General features: G+C 42.7%; 3 protein-coding genes across 4 annotated transcripts in view; all 3 read right to left on the reverse strand.

Moving 5' to 3' along the window:
- Positions 1–3,204, reverse strand: part of LOC125145199 (uncharacterized protein C4orf54 homolog) — an 8,290-nt gene extending 5,086 nt beyond the window's left edge. Inside the window, exon 1 of one of the 2 annotated variants that reach the window (XR_007143514.1) lies at positions 1–3,203. This exon is cut by the window's left edge and continues 450 nt beyond it. Coding sequence is in view for 1 of the 2 variants with exons in the window: in XM_047816298.1 (XP_047672254.1) it covers positions 1–3,002 (3,002 nt within the window). In the remaining variant the exon portion in view is untranslated. The other variant, XM_047816298.1, reaches the window with a different exon arrangement.
- A 3,252-nt stretch (positions 3,205–6,456) lies between these two features.
- Positions 6,457–9,530, reverse strand: xpa (xeroderma pigmentosum, complementation group A). The gene is made up of 7 exons (XM_047816300.1): positions 9,336–9,530; positions 8,914–9,133; positions 8,422–8,532; positions 8,002–8,107; positions 7,536–7,701; positions 7,159–7,276; positions 6,457–6,921 (listed from the first exon to the last, which is right to left on the reverse strand). The coding sequence occupies exons 2-7, from the start codon at positions 9,077–9,079 to the stop codon at positions 6,767–6,769; spliced, it is 822 nt and encodes a 273-aa protein (XP_047672256.1). The 5' UTR covers positions 9,080–9,133; positions 9,336–9,530; the 3' UTR covers positions 6,457–6,766.
- Positions 9,531–10,694: 1,164 nt separating this feature from the next.
- The window catches only part of saraf (store-operated calcium entry-associated regulatory factor), an 8,727-nt gene continuing 6,921 nt past the window's right edge, over positions 10,695–12,500 (reverse strand). Inside the window, exons 3-6 of the mRNA XM_047816299.1 lie at positions 12,260–12,500; positions 11,874–12,045; positions 11,546–11,646; positions 10,695–11,160 (exon numbers count right to left, since the gene is read on the reverse strand). The exon at positions 12,260–12,500 is cut by the window's right edge and continues 195 nt beyond it. Of these exons, the coding sequence (XP_047672255.1) occupies positions 11,135–11,160; positions 11,546–11,646; positions 11,874–12,045; positions 12,260–12,500 (540 nt within the window). The 3' untranslated portion in view covers positions 10,695–11,134. The remainder of the gene's footprint in view (positions 11,161–11,545; positions 11,647–11,873; positions 12,046–12,259) is intronic.

Raw genomic sequence — 12,500 nt, forward strand, 5'->3', positions numbered from 1 at the left:
GTCACGACCGGTGAGCGCTGAAGAGGCGGGCAGGGCTGAAGCTGAGGCTGTGCGGTGGGGTCGAGGATTTGTTCGGAGCAATGGGGTGTTGTGTCTAAGGGGCGTGGCTTAATTGGGATGGTTAGATAATTTTCGGGATCTGATACATGTGCGGGTGGATGTTTAAGTACCGAATCCATCACAGGGCTGGTGACTGTGACTCCGGCTTCATCCTCAACTCGTTTCTCCATTGTGCATTTTGAAGGGCAGAATTTGAGGGAAAAGGGGCTTTTGGTGGATCTGGAGATGTTGCTACAGGCATTGGAACACTGAGCATCCTGTTGCAGATGATGAGTGATTGTTCTGGTGAAGTTTGTGCCTGCAGCACGAGTTGAGTTTTTTGGGGGTTCTGCTCTCACGAACCTCTCGCTATCAACTCCTTGTTCCTCCCTAGTGATCAGTGAGAGGACATGGCTGTCTGTCACTGGCCGCGGTGCCTCCGTCTTACGCCGCCACTCGTTACGGTCAAAAACATACAGCTGTTCCATGGTCTTTACAGCTGCTTTTATTTTCTCGAGTGCCACCTGGTTTAGCATTTTGCACTCAACCCTTTTATCACTGCTTTCTTTAAATCTGGATGACTTTACCTGAAGCTCCTGCTGCACGGAGATGGTCTGCATCGGTGACCTCTCGCTTTCCGGGTCGTTCTGTCTGTTTGAATTTGTGTTCACTGAATGGCATTTGATCACCATTGGGGTCTTTTCTTTCTTGTCGTTTTTATCCGGATCTTTTTTCACGCCATCGCTTTCTTCTTGTGATGTGGTTTTATTCTCACCGCTTTCCATAGACACGAACCGGTATGAACTCTTGACCAGTTTTCGCACGTCTCTCACCTGATGGATGGGCGTTTGGAGTTTGCACCTACTGTCCCGAATGTCTCTCACCGTAAAGTGAGGGATTTTTTCACTCTTGGTGTCGCTGCTGTGCTTGGTGAGGTTTGGTGTCAGGAGGCTGGCAATGTTAAAGGGATGCTGAAGGTTGTTTTTGTTTTCCTTGATGCTGTGCAGGCGGATTGTGATCTCCTGTGCTTTGCTGCCGTTTGAAGCATCCACCGTGTTTGATTGGATGAGATCAGTTGTTTGTATCATTGGTGTGTACGGTTCCACTGCTTCCCTTTCTTTTGAATGAAAACGCGAGCCAGGAACATACAAGTGTGACATTTTTGTTGTTTTACTATTTGTCATTTCAGCGCACGCTGCCTTGTTTTCTTTTTCTGCCTCTACTGAAGCGGTTGTATTCGTGACATCTCTTTCAATGTAACCTTTGGTGAATATAGTGTCACTTTTCTCTGCACATACTTTGTTCTGCTCCAGCAGTGAGGCCTTTGGTGGCTCATCCATGTTCTCTATTGATGGTATACGTGATGTTTTGCATGGCTCCTCCTCCTCGTCTTCCTCTCCTTTGACGAAAGTAGCATTTGAACTTTCCACAACTTCTTCCACAGAGACAACGGATTGTAGAGATCCTGACTCTGAAGCTTGTCTTTGTAAAACCTGGCAGCTTGTGCTGTCTCTTTGTGCTGAACTCACTTCACCACACTCCAGTTTGCGTTCTTGCTCGAATTGCATCTTCTTAGAGATAACGTTTTGCAGGAGGCTGGAGGCGAACACGGCTTTCTTGTGCACTCCGTCCACAGAGACGTCGGTCTGATCGCCGGTGTGACTTGTTGATGGCTCGCAGCTGTTTGATCTGTTCTGTGTGCATTTCGCTCTTCTCTCTGTATCACAGCTTGCTTTATATTTTGATGACTGAGTGTTCGTCTCATGGCTTCTACTTTCAGTCATGGTTCCACTTTCTGTGCTCTTCCTCATTTCCACAGAACATGTGGAATTTTTGCGCTCGCCTATGATGCCACCCTGCATCACATAATTCCTGTAGTTGAAATCGATGAAAGAGGACCATTTGTTCATGCTCAGGCTGTGCTCTGAAACTGACGACTCGCTCGAGGGTCTGAGATCGATGGTGTCGAAGTAGGGACATGCAAGGCTGCGGAAAGATTTGGCTGTTAGTGTGCGGACCTCTTTATCGGCATCGTCCAGCTCACTTACGGAGCTGGATGCACCACTGGAGTACTCTGTGACGTCTTTGCCTTTCATCAGTTTGCTGGCTAGGTGCTGGCGTCCAGGTGCAGGAATGAAACAGTGCTTGTGACTTTCATAAGGAACCTCTATCTTAGCATGTGTTTCATGATAACAGCGCAGATGGTCATTCTCATCCAGAGACGGCTGCACAGACTCACTTACTGACTTGGACGAGGCTTTTATAGAGACGCGAATGTTCCGCACGCCATCGTCTGAGCTTGCACATTCGCTCTCGGTGCTGATCAGAGCTTTGGTGGCAGCCAGTTTGGGTGGACGACTGCTCGCTGCTCTACGCTGACCCCTCTCTCCGCTTTGCTGGTCACCGCTCTTGAAAGACGCATAGTCCACAAATGAGTACACAAGGTTGTCGTCTTCGTAATCCCAGCAGGAGCTGGCAGCACGGCCGAGCTCGTGGTCCATGTCGTGGTCCAGTTCAGTGAGCTGAATCTCATGTGTCGTGATGTAGTGTGATTCTGTCTCCTCGGCCACCGGCATGTCGTGTTCTCGTTCGTCAGGATCTCCGTCTTCTGATTCTGATTCAGACTCACACCTGCTGTTCAGATACATGTCTGTGTAATCCATTTCCTCTGGTTCATGGCTCATTACAGCTGTCTCTTCCTTCTCAAGGAAACTTTCAATTTTTAAATCCTTATCTAAGATGTCATAGGAAACATCCTTTCCAGCCTTCCTGTGATCTGTACAACCTTCTTCATTTTCCACATAGTTCCCTTTATGCTTGAATACAGCTCGCTGGTTTCCTTCACTGGCGAATGAGACTTTCACTGTGTTGGTGCTCCCAAGATCTACGTAGTTGGTCTCGGTGGTACAGTGTTCTTTCTTGGGCACCCCAGTAACCATGATGGCTGTGTGGAGGGTCTCCATGTCACAGTTTGAAGTGCAAAACCAGAGAAAGAGAGAGAGAGAGAGAGAGAGAGAGAGAGGGGAAAGTAAGAGTGAAAGAAAGAGAAAAAGAAAAGAAAGACAACGATGTGCCTCGCTGCTCTGTGTTTCTGGAGTGCGTGTCTTTCTCAAGCGTCTGGTTCAACAGAGAGTTACGCATTGGGCTGCACCGTGCCACCCCCCCCCCCCCCATCTCAGATGACAAAGCTCTCGCAAAACGGCGGGGTGAGGGCACGAACCCTCTCACCAGGGCCAAGTTACACCAACAGAGGACAAAGTAACAGTATTGTGTGTGTGTGTGCACATGTAGTATCTATAAGCGTTAAATATTTGAGTTAAATTAGAACAAGAAAATGAAGTAAAAATGTTAAATTATTATAAAAAAAAATAACACTGGTTTATTGAGACTTTTCATGTTTATGAAGAGATTTGCTATTAGTATTGCACTTTAAAACATTTTCTTTTCTTTTACACCTTTAATACAAAAAGTGAAGAGCAGAATGATAGAAGAATAGAAAGTCCTGTCTGATTTTTTTTACAGATTTATTCATTTATTTTAAATGTTAACAGATTAATGTTCGATACACCGAACCCTCAATAAGATCAAAGTGAAGACGTGTGGATAAAAAATACAGAAAAATAATTAATTAATTAATTAATTAATTAATTAATGAGGCAAATACACTGTATCAATTGAGGGCACAAAGTTTCAGATGAAAATCATCTTACTATAATAATATAATGTTGTGTATTATAATTGAATAATAACCAGTGCCTTCTGCACCACGGACAATTTGGATCCATTAATAATGTTTAACTCTGTTCAGTTTATTTATGGACTAACAGATGACTGAATGATGGAAACATTAGGCCTGTATTTATAGCCCCTGAAAATATGTCACGTCACACACACACACACACACACACACACACACACACACACACACACACACGAGCAGGGAATTATCAGCTTACATCATTCACTCACACTAATAGCAAAAATACAGAGAATCACTGTGTGCATATGTGTGTGTGTGTGTGTGTGTGTGTGTGTGTGTGTGTGTGTGTGTGTGTGTGTGTGTGTGTGTGTGTGAGAAACTTTGGACATTTGATGTTGAGTGAACGTGGCGGTTGTGGCACGCGGCAGCTGCCCGGTGGTATTACGGCAAAGATCCAGTTGGCACTGTATGTGAAAAATACACACACACACACACACACACACACACACACACACACACACACACACACACACACATACACACACACACACACACACACACACACACACCTGCAGCATTCTGAGGATAAAAGGTTCATGTTAAAGTGCAGCCTTAAGTAGTTAACAAAATAAATAGAAAGAGTATAAATCAAGTTAAAAGGTCAGTATTTAAACATGTAGTCTTGATATTTTACTACATTTAAATATCTCCTGAACTGAACATAGTTCCCTTTTAAATGTTATATAGCTGTTGCTAGGAAACTAAAAAAATCAGAAGCAGAGCTAGCAAATTGCTTAGCATTCACCGTTAACCAGTGACCACCAAATACTACAGGAATGAGCTATTCATGTGGAACATCCTCATGAAGTCAGTTAATTAATTACTTTTTTTTTTTTTTTTTTTAGCATTTCCTGAGTAAGTCCCCTAGCAGTAAAGATGACACAAGAAGGCAAAAACAAAACTAAAAATTAAATCTAGACCACAGAACAGAAACTGATTTAGCAAACAGGTGCCAGCTAATGTACACAAACAAACTAGTCACTGAAATGTAACCTAGCAAAATTAGCAAACTCAAGCTACTAGCAAAACCATACAGTACAAGCAAGTGAAGCTAACTTAGCATGCCAAAGCTAATCAAACAAATGTTAATGTAGCAAGTGAAAGCTAATTTATCACAAAATAAAAACAGTAAAAACGTGATAGTGAGGCACGTAAAGTGTAACGACTTCTGTGTTCATGTGGAATGATTAACACAGTGAACAAAAAAAACTTAGTGATACAGAATCGTATAGTACAGGGTGCTAATATGAGGTATACTATATAGAAGTTCTCTCTCTCTCTCTCTCTCTCTCTCTCTCTCCAATGACCTCCACAAAGCGGTTAAATTTAGGTTGCTATTTAAATCTCGAACGCGACCGGCAGATCGCTTACGAGCAGAACACCTTATAAAACAGCAGCTGCCAAATTAGGAGGGTCGTTTATTGAAGTAGACACTCAGGAAATGCAACACCACACATCTATAGAAAATACACACGAGTGGAGAGACACAGAGCCAAAATTAATTCTTAGAATACGGTTAAAACTACAAAACCTCGATGAAACTGAAAACAACACCACCGCCACTGCCGCCAGAGTCAGACAGGACATCTGACTGTACAGATGACTATATTTTACACTTTAGTGCAGCATTAGCATCTGACCTTTGACCCCAAATGTTCATCATGGAGTAGACCTTATGAACCTGGCTGTGTGTACTCTCTTTGAATATCCATACTAATTATACTATATAATATTACAAAAAAATACTTGCTGATCGCAAATCTACCACACAAAAAACAGCTAATATGACTAGTCAGTGAGCAAAAGCTAACTAGCAGCACAGACTAGCAAGTCAAATCTAGTAAAAATAAATTTGGAAAATGAAAGATTATCTCATCGCACAAAATCTAGAAACTAGCAAAAAAAAAAAAGGGAAACAAAAGTTAATTTAGTGAGGAAAAGTAACTTGCAAGGAAAAGCTACAAAGGTAGCTAGAGGACAAACTAGCAAGTGAAAGCTAACCTATTAACCTGAAGCCAAAGCAGGTTTATGTATTTTTATCTACTTTTGTAAATGATTATAAAATAAAAAGGCCCATCTTTCCTCTGTGTGTGTGTGTTTTGGTTAGCCTTTAGCACCAGTAAGCTCATGCTGTACATGCCTCGCATTGCTAACATTACTGCTGACGGCTTTATATCTCACTGCTGTTTTTAGGCCCTGACACCTCCAGGCCACCGTAGAGTATAACAAATCAAATTACACACAGAGTCTGTGATGTTTATCCTCCCTATAGCACTATTTCTATAGTTATTTGCATATCACACAAGACTGGTTTAAATACAGTTTTTTTTGATGACACCACAAACTCACCTGATGTAGCTCCGCCCCCAAAGTCAGTTTTATACAGACAAAAAAATGGGGCTACTGGTAAGTCGATATTTAGGAGCAGATCCAGCGCTCGTTCTGTGAAGAACCTGTGGTTAAAGGATACAGAGAGACATGGACACGTACACACATTGTGTGTTGTCTTGTATTTTTTTATTTGCACTGCCTTTTGTCCTACGCTGTCTTTTGTCCTATGCTGTCTTTTGTCCTGCGCCGTTTTCTTGTCACGTACATGTACACTCACATGTACACACACACACATATACTGTAATAATTACATATAATTAACAAGATGAAGGTCTAAACTCCAAACCCCTGAGTTGGTTCTTTATTACAAAATTATTTGACATTTTATCCACAGTTTAAAATGTAACAGATGTTTGTGTTCCAATCTGAAGGTAGTTCCCTTTGTATACACCATGTAGTGGACACCAGGTTGTAGACAAAATGTTGTAGACAAAATGTTGTGGACACCATGTGTTTAGGCAGTGTTTCATTTAGCTGAAATGTGACAGCAGCACTATGAGTGTTGGTCCAGTCATTCTCATGTCCATGAACACTTCCACCAGCGCTCCTGTGGATGGATTTGAAACACAGCCGGTTCTACATCTTCTCATAAGTGAGCTGATGTCCGCAGGTCTTACACACTTTCCTGTACTGATCCTCATCCTCATCCAGCAGCTCTTCCTCACCGTATTCATGCTGGTGGACTCCGGTGTCCTTCCTGAACACACTGCTCCTCACCGCACGCCTTAACTCTGAGAGAGAGAGAGAGAGAGAGAGAGAGAGAGAGAGAGAGAGAGAGAGAAAGAGAGAGAGAGAGAGAGAGCGAGCGATAGATAGGGAGGGAGAGAGATAGAGAGAGAGATGTTTAGATAGGGTATGTTTGTGTGAGAGTGTGGGTGTGTGTGTGTGTGTGTGTTTTAGGTGTGTGTTTCTGTTTTTGTGTTTGTGTTTTTGTGTGTTGTGTGCGTGTGTTTTTGTTGTGTGTGTACCTTTGACTTTCTTGTTGAAGCGTTTCTGTTTCTGTACCTCTCTGTTCTCCTCTCGAGCCTCTTGTGCCTCCTCCAGAGCCTCCTCACTGCCCCAAACCGCCAGAGACCGAGCCACCACCTGCACGCACACACACAATGGGAGTCTATGGGAAAAAGGCCACTTTGAGACCCAGTAATGGAAGTATATCCGAATTTGGTGCATGTGGCTCGAAAGCCCTAGGAGGAGTCACTATTTATAAATTTTTGTCTAAGCTTAAATAGGAAAACAGAATGTTGGCTTCTACAAAGCCAACATAATGCTGGCTAGAGCAGGTTTGAAGGTCAGGGTACACATCAGCTCAGTGTGGAGGTAAAGGACAGATGGTCAGGGATGTTACCTGAGATTTGAGGTAGAGCTTCATGTCTCCCCAGCGAGGATTGTGGGGGTTTTTCCTCAGGATGAAGCGCAGCGGCGGCTCACGCTGGTCCAGATCACAGTCTTTCAGCAGAAAGAGCTGCTTCGCCTCTGTTCGAGAAATCAGCTTGTGTTTCAGCTCACTGTCTCTACCACACACACAGACCACACACACAGTGGTTATGATACAAAATCTCTGACAATGTCTTCAACTGACTAACTGTACAGATCACACACACACACACACACACACTTTGTTTCCTGTATGTGGTCTCAGTCAAACAAGGTTTTCTTTTGGTTGTTGACTTGTGTGTGCGCGTGTGTGTGTGTTTGCATGTGTAAAATAACTCATACACTCAACCACAAAAACATCAGACACAGCTGTGCAGAAGTGTTGTTGTTTGACTGAGACCACCAACAGGAAACAAAGTGTGTGTGTGTTGTTTTACCTGCACTTGTCACACACTGAAAGATCAAAACTGTTGCTGAGGTACGACTCCATGAACGGCTTTGTGCACTCGTCACACACCAGATAATCTGGCTCCATCACTGGGGCTTTTAAACACACACACACATACACACTTCCGCATCAATCAAATGTTTTTTTTTTTTAATCTAATCTTTAATTATTTAACAATGAAAGATTCAAAAAATTTTGAAAACCCTGTAAAATGCCTGATGCTTCCTGCATCATCCCTCAGCCCTTAGTCACAGATGGAACTTAAATAAGTCCTTATTCACTGCAGCATCACTGTTCATCACTCTGCCTTTAATATGAAGATGATACTGGAGCTTTGAGGTTGCCAATACTTTCAGCACATCCTCACACTGTGTGACTGAACGAGGGGGAATGTGGTGACTGTAGTTACCGGGTTTATGCACCACTCTGGTTGCCTGCTGCTCGTCCTCCTCCTCGTCCTCCTCAATGAAGAAGCCAGCACCAGAATCAATGGTTTTAGCTATTTTGGTTGCTGTGGCACCTGAAACACACACGCGCACACACACACACACACACATGCGCGCACGCACGCACACACACACACATACAGGGTCAATCTCCAAAATCCTGTTTGATATTTTATATGTTTATGCTATTATTGTGTATACACACACACACACACATACACAAATACACACACACACACCCCCATTCACACACACACACACACATACAGTACATACACACAAATACACACCCACACACATACACCAAATACACACATACATATACACAAATACACACTCACATACATACACACAAACACACACACCCCCATTCACACACAAACACACACACACAGAAACAAACATACACACCCACCAATACCCACACACCCACCCATACCCACACCCACACACACCTTCCCCAGCAGACAGACGGGTGGTGAGTCTGGCTTGTCTTAGCATCAGTGCTCTCTGTCTGTTCCTCTCAATCTTAGCCAACATGAACGGAGTTAACATCTCGCTCTGAGATTTACCTTCTGCTTCACTCCCAGCAGATGACAAACTCGACTTCACACACTCCATCCTGACCACCACACACACACACACACACACACACACACACACACACACACACACCTGCAGAGAGGGAGATCATTATTATGTCTATCAACATATACAACATCTACACAACAACTAAACTATATCACATCAATACATCTATACAACAACTACACAACTATACAACATCTATACAACTACACAACATTAGTACCTGTACACATGTATAAACACAACTGACTCAGTGTAGTTGTCTATAATTATAAATATGATCACTGACCCTGAGCAGCTTTGTCACTAAGCGACAGTAAATAATGTCCACGTCACATTTACAGATAAATCACGTGTACAATATGAGTATAAATGTATAGTTATATATTAAAGAAACACTAAATTGTTATACAACACAGCGTAATGCTAACTCTGTGTGCGTGCGTGTGTGTGCGTGTGTGTCTTCTTCTTCTACGGCTGAAGTGAACGATCTGAGTCACGTGATACACGTTTCCGCCACCTATCGGCCAACACGTGGAGGTGCAGCTCACTCAAACCTTTAATGTAGAAATGTTCTGGTTTGTATTCAGGTGAAGCTTCACATGTTGAAGTGTTTCACAGTGAGAATATTTAATAATCAGGAAGGCCAGCTTAGTCCTGGGGATTTCTCTGGACACTGTACAGGAGGTGGGAGGAAGGAGGACGGTAGCTAAACTATCATCATTGCTGGAGAACGACTCTCACCCCCTGTATGAAACGGTGGCAGCTCTGAGCAGCTCCTTCAGTGACAGACTGTTACATCCTAAGTGTCTGAATCAATCAAAGCTGCTCCTAGTGAACCAGTCACCAGAATTACACACTGTTATTACTGTTTCACTGCAATAATAAACAATAATAAAGTATTTAAACACGTGCAATAACAGAAATCTTTAAAACGTGCAATATTACTGTGTGCAATATGTCTGTTAGTGTAACTTCTTACTCCTGGTCTCTTCTTCCTTCTCTGTATTTATACATTTTGTGTTTATACTGTATATTATATTATGTCTTTATTATTTTATATATTTGCATTTCTTTCTCTTTGCTGCTGTAACAAATTTCCCCATTGTGGGACAAATAAAGGTTTATCTTATATATATATATATATATATATATATATATATATATATATATATATATATATATATACATACACACACATCTCTGTATTATTTAAACACTAACAGGTGTGTATGTTAACTCTTTATAACAGCTGGTCTGTTCCTGAAAGGTGTCCAGCCACTAAACCTATTAATCATGAAAATATTCACATTTTCTATTTGTTTAAACTGAAAATCATATAAAATGTAACAATTTATCACCTTTACAGGAAGTGTGGATTAAAACACCTTGTTTTTTAAGATGATTCAAGTAATTTTCATATTAAAAGTCAGACACAAACACACACAAACACAAAAACACACAGACACAAACAGACACACACACACACACAAACAGGCACACACACCACTTCCCCAAACTAACAGTGTTAACTGATGTGTTGTTTTGATAAGACGAGCAGATGAACAGGAAGTGGTTGTTCTGTCCTTTTGTGGTCGTCTGCTTGTAGTACTTAAGAAAAGTAATAAAGACACAAACACTAAAGTAATTACTACAAAAATAGGTTTTATTTCTTTATTAACTGTCCACAGGAAAAAGAGCAGGTATTTAATTACAGACAGAACTCAGTGGATCTGTTCATTTTACATCGTAAAGGTTGCAGCTGAATCGTGTGTCAAGATACGTTACAGCATTAAACCTCTCTGTTCGGTCTTTGTTTCTTTACTATGGTGCTGAAGATGACACGCTGCTAAGAGACAAGCACTTCAATAGCTACAGCTGCGTTCAGAAAAGCTTCAAATAATAAATTCACACAAAAACAGGTTAAACCCACATATCAAACATGAGGCATAGAATGGATATCTTATTTTTTTTCTTTCAGTGTGGCTAAAGCTAGTTTTACTAGTTAACGTTCGATCACACTGAACTCCTCGGATGCGTTTATGGAGTTTTGTGAGGTCATCCGTCACCAGTGGAATCTAGAGCTGTTTATCTTCTCTTTGTTCCACCGAAACCTGCAACATCAAGAATATTTTGAGAGCGTAAGAGGCCATGTTAGCATGGTGGGAGGGGCATAATCTCTCGCGCTCCTGTCAATAACAGAGCCTGTGAGCTCATGTATGTGGACAAAGACAAACAGCCTCCACCATCAACTCAGGAACTGCTTTATCTTTACTTTATTTTTTTGTGAAACAGAACTGCATAAGGACAAAGAAAATAATGTAAAATAAATAAAAAATAACTTAGGAGGAGGGATGAGGAACGGGAGTGGGAGGGCAAGGGACAGAGGGGGTATGAGGGGGCAAGGGATGGGACGAGGGACAGAGGCGGGGACGAGGGACAGACAAGGGACAAGGGACGAGGGGTGGGGGAGGGAACAGAGGGGGCGGGGAAGTTTACCTGAAGCAGTGCGAGTCCCTGAACTGGAGCTGCTGCTGCTGCTGCTGTGGTTGTTGGTGTTATAAAATGGTGAACCATAAGGACTCACAGAAGGACCACGCCTACTCACACACACACACACACACACACACACACACACACACACACACACACACACACACACACACACACACACACACACACACACACAGACACACACAGGAAGAGGATGAACAGCAGTGTTTAATACAGTGTGTATGTGTAAGTGAACTACACTACTGAACTGTCTATTAGAACTGTCATCATGTTTTAAGTTTTGAACATAAACACATCATTACACTACATGAACCTCTGAGAGCCGAACAGGTATCCTAGCAGCCCTCCTGTTCCCATTCCAGTCCAAAATCCTCCTCCACCTCTGTTTCTGCCCCCTAGTCCACCGAATCCAGACCCCAATCCTCCATAGCTGGCAGCGTGAGGTGAGCTGGATGAATCTGTAAAGCTGTATGCAGGAGGAGGATCTGAAACAACATAAAACCCTAATTACAGTGACACCGTGGTGGGTCTACAGTCTGATTGGTTAAAGCCATAGCACGGGTGGGGTTTACAGTCTGACTGAATAAGGGACAGTGTGGGTGGGTTCTGCAGTCTGATTGGTTAAAGCGATAGTGTGGACAGGGTCTACAGTCTGATTGGTTGGGGTGGAATTGTGTGTGGTAATTAGTCACTCCATACCTGTATATTCAGACCTAAACCCAGGAGGTGGCGGACCTGTCTTACTGTAGCCTGCTCCATCAAACCATGGGTTTCCTTGGTTCCCATCTCTATGGGAACCACGACTAGAGTCACACAGGAACATCTTATAAACAGCGAAGGCGAGCAGCAGGAAGAATGCAATGACCACAAGGCTGCCTAAACCCTCGCCTGAGAGGCCACTCGGGGAATGCTGGCTGCTTCCATGCTGATCCTTTCTCTG

Source organism: Tachysurus fulvidraco, chromosome 7 (assembly GCF_022655615.1).
Source record: "Tachysurus fulvidraco isolate hzauxx_2018 chromosome 7, HZAU_PFXX_2.0, whole genome shotgun sequence".
In the NCBI taxonomy this organism is placed as follows: domain Eukaryota; kingdom Metazoa; phylum Chordata; class Actinopteri; order Siluriformes; family Bagridae; genus Tachysurus; species Tachysurus fulvidraco.

Excerpts from the sequence above, each read along its gene's own strand:
- xpa (XM_047816300.1), bottom strand. The coding sequence starts at position 9,079 with ATGGAGTGTGTGAAGTCGAGTTTGTCATCTGCTGGGAGTGAAGCAGAA. Across the intron at positions 7,277-7,535 it reads AGCTCTACCTCAAATCTCAG|GTGGTGGCTCGGTCTCTGGC; the intron begins GTAACATCCCTG and ends GTGTGCGTGCAG. Across the intron at positions 6,922-7,158 it reads CTTCAACAAGAAAGTCAAAG|AGTTAAGGCGTGCGGTGAGG; the intron begins GTACACACACAA and ends TCTCTCTCTCAG.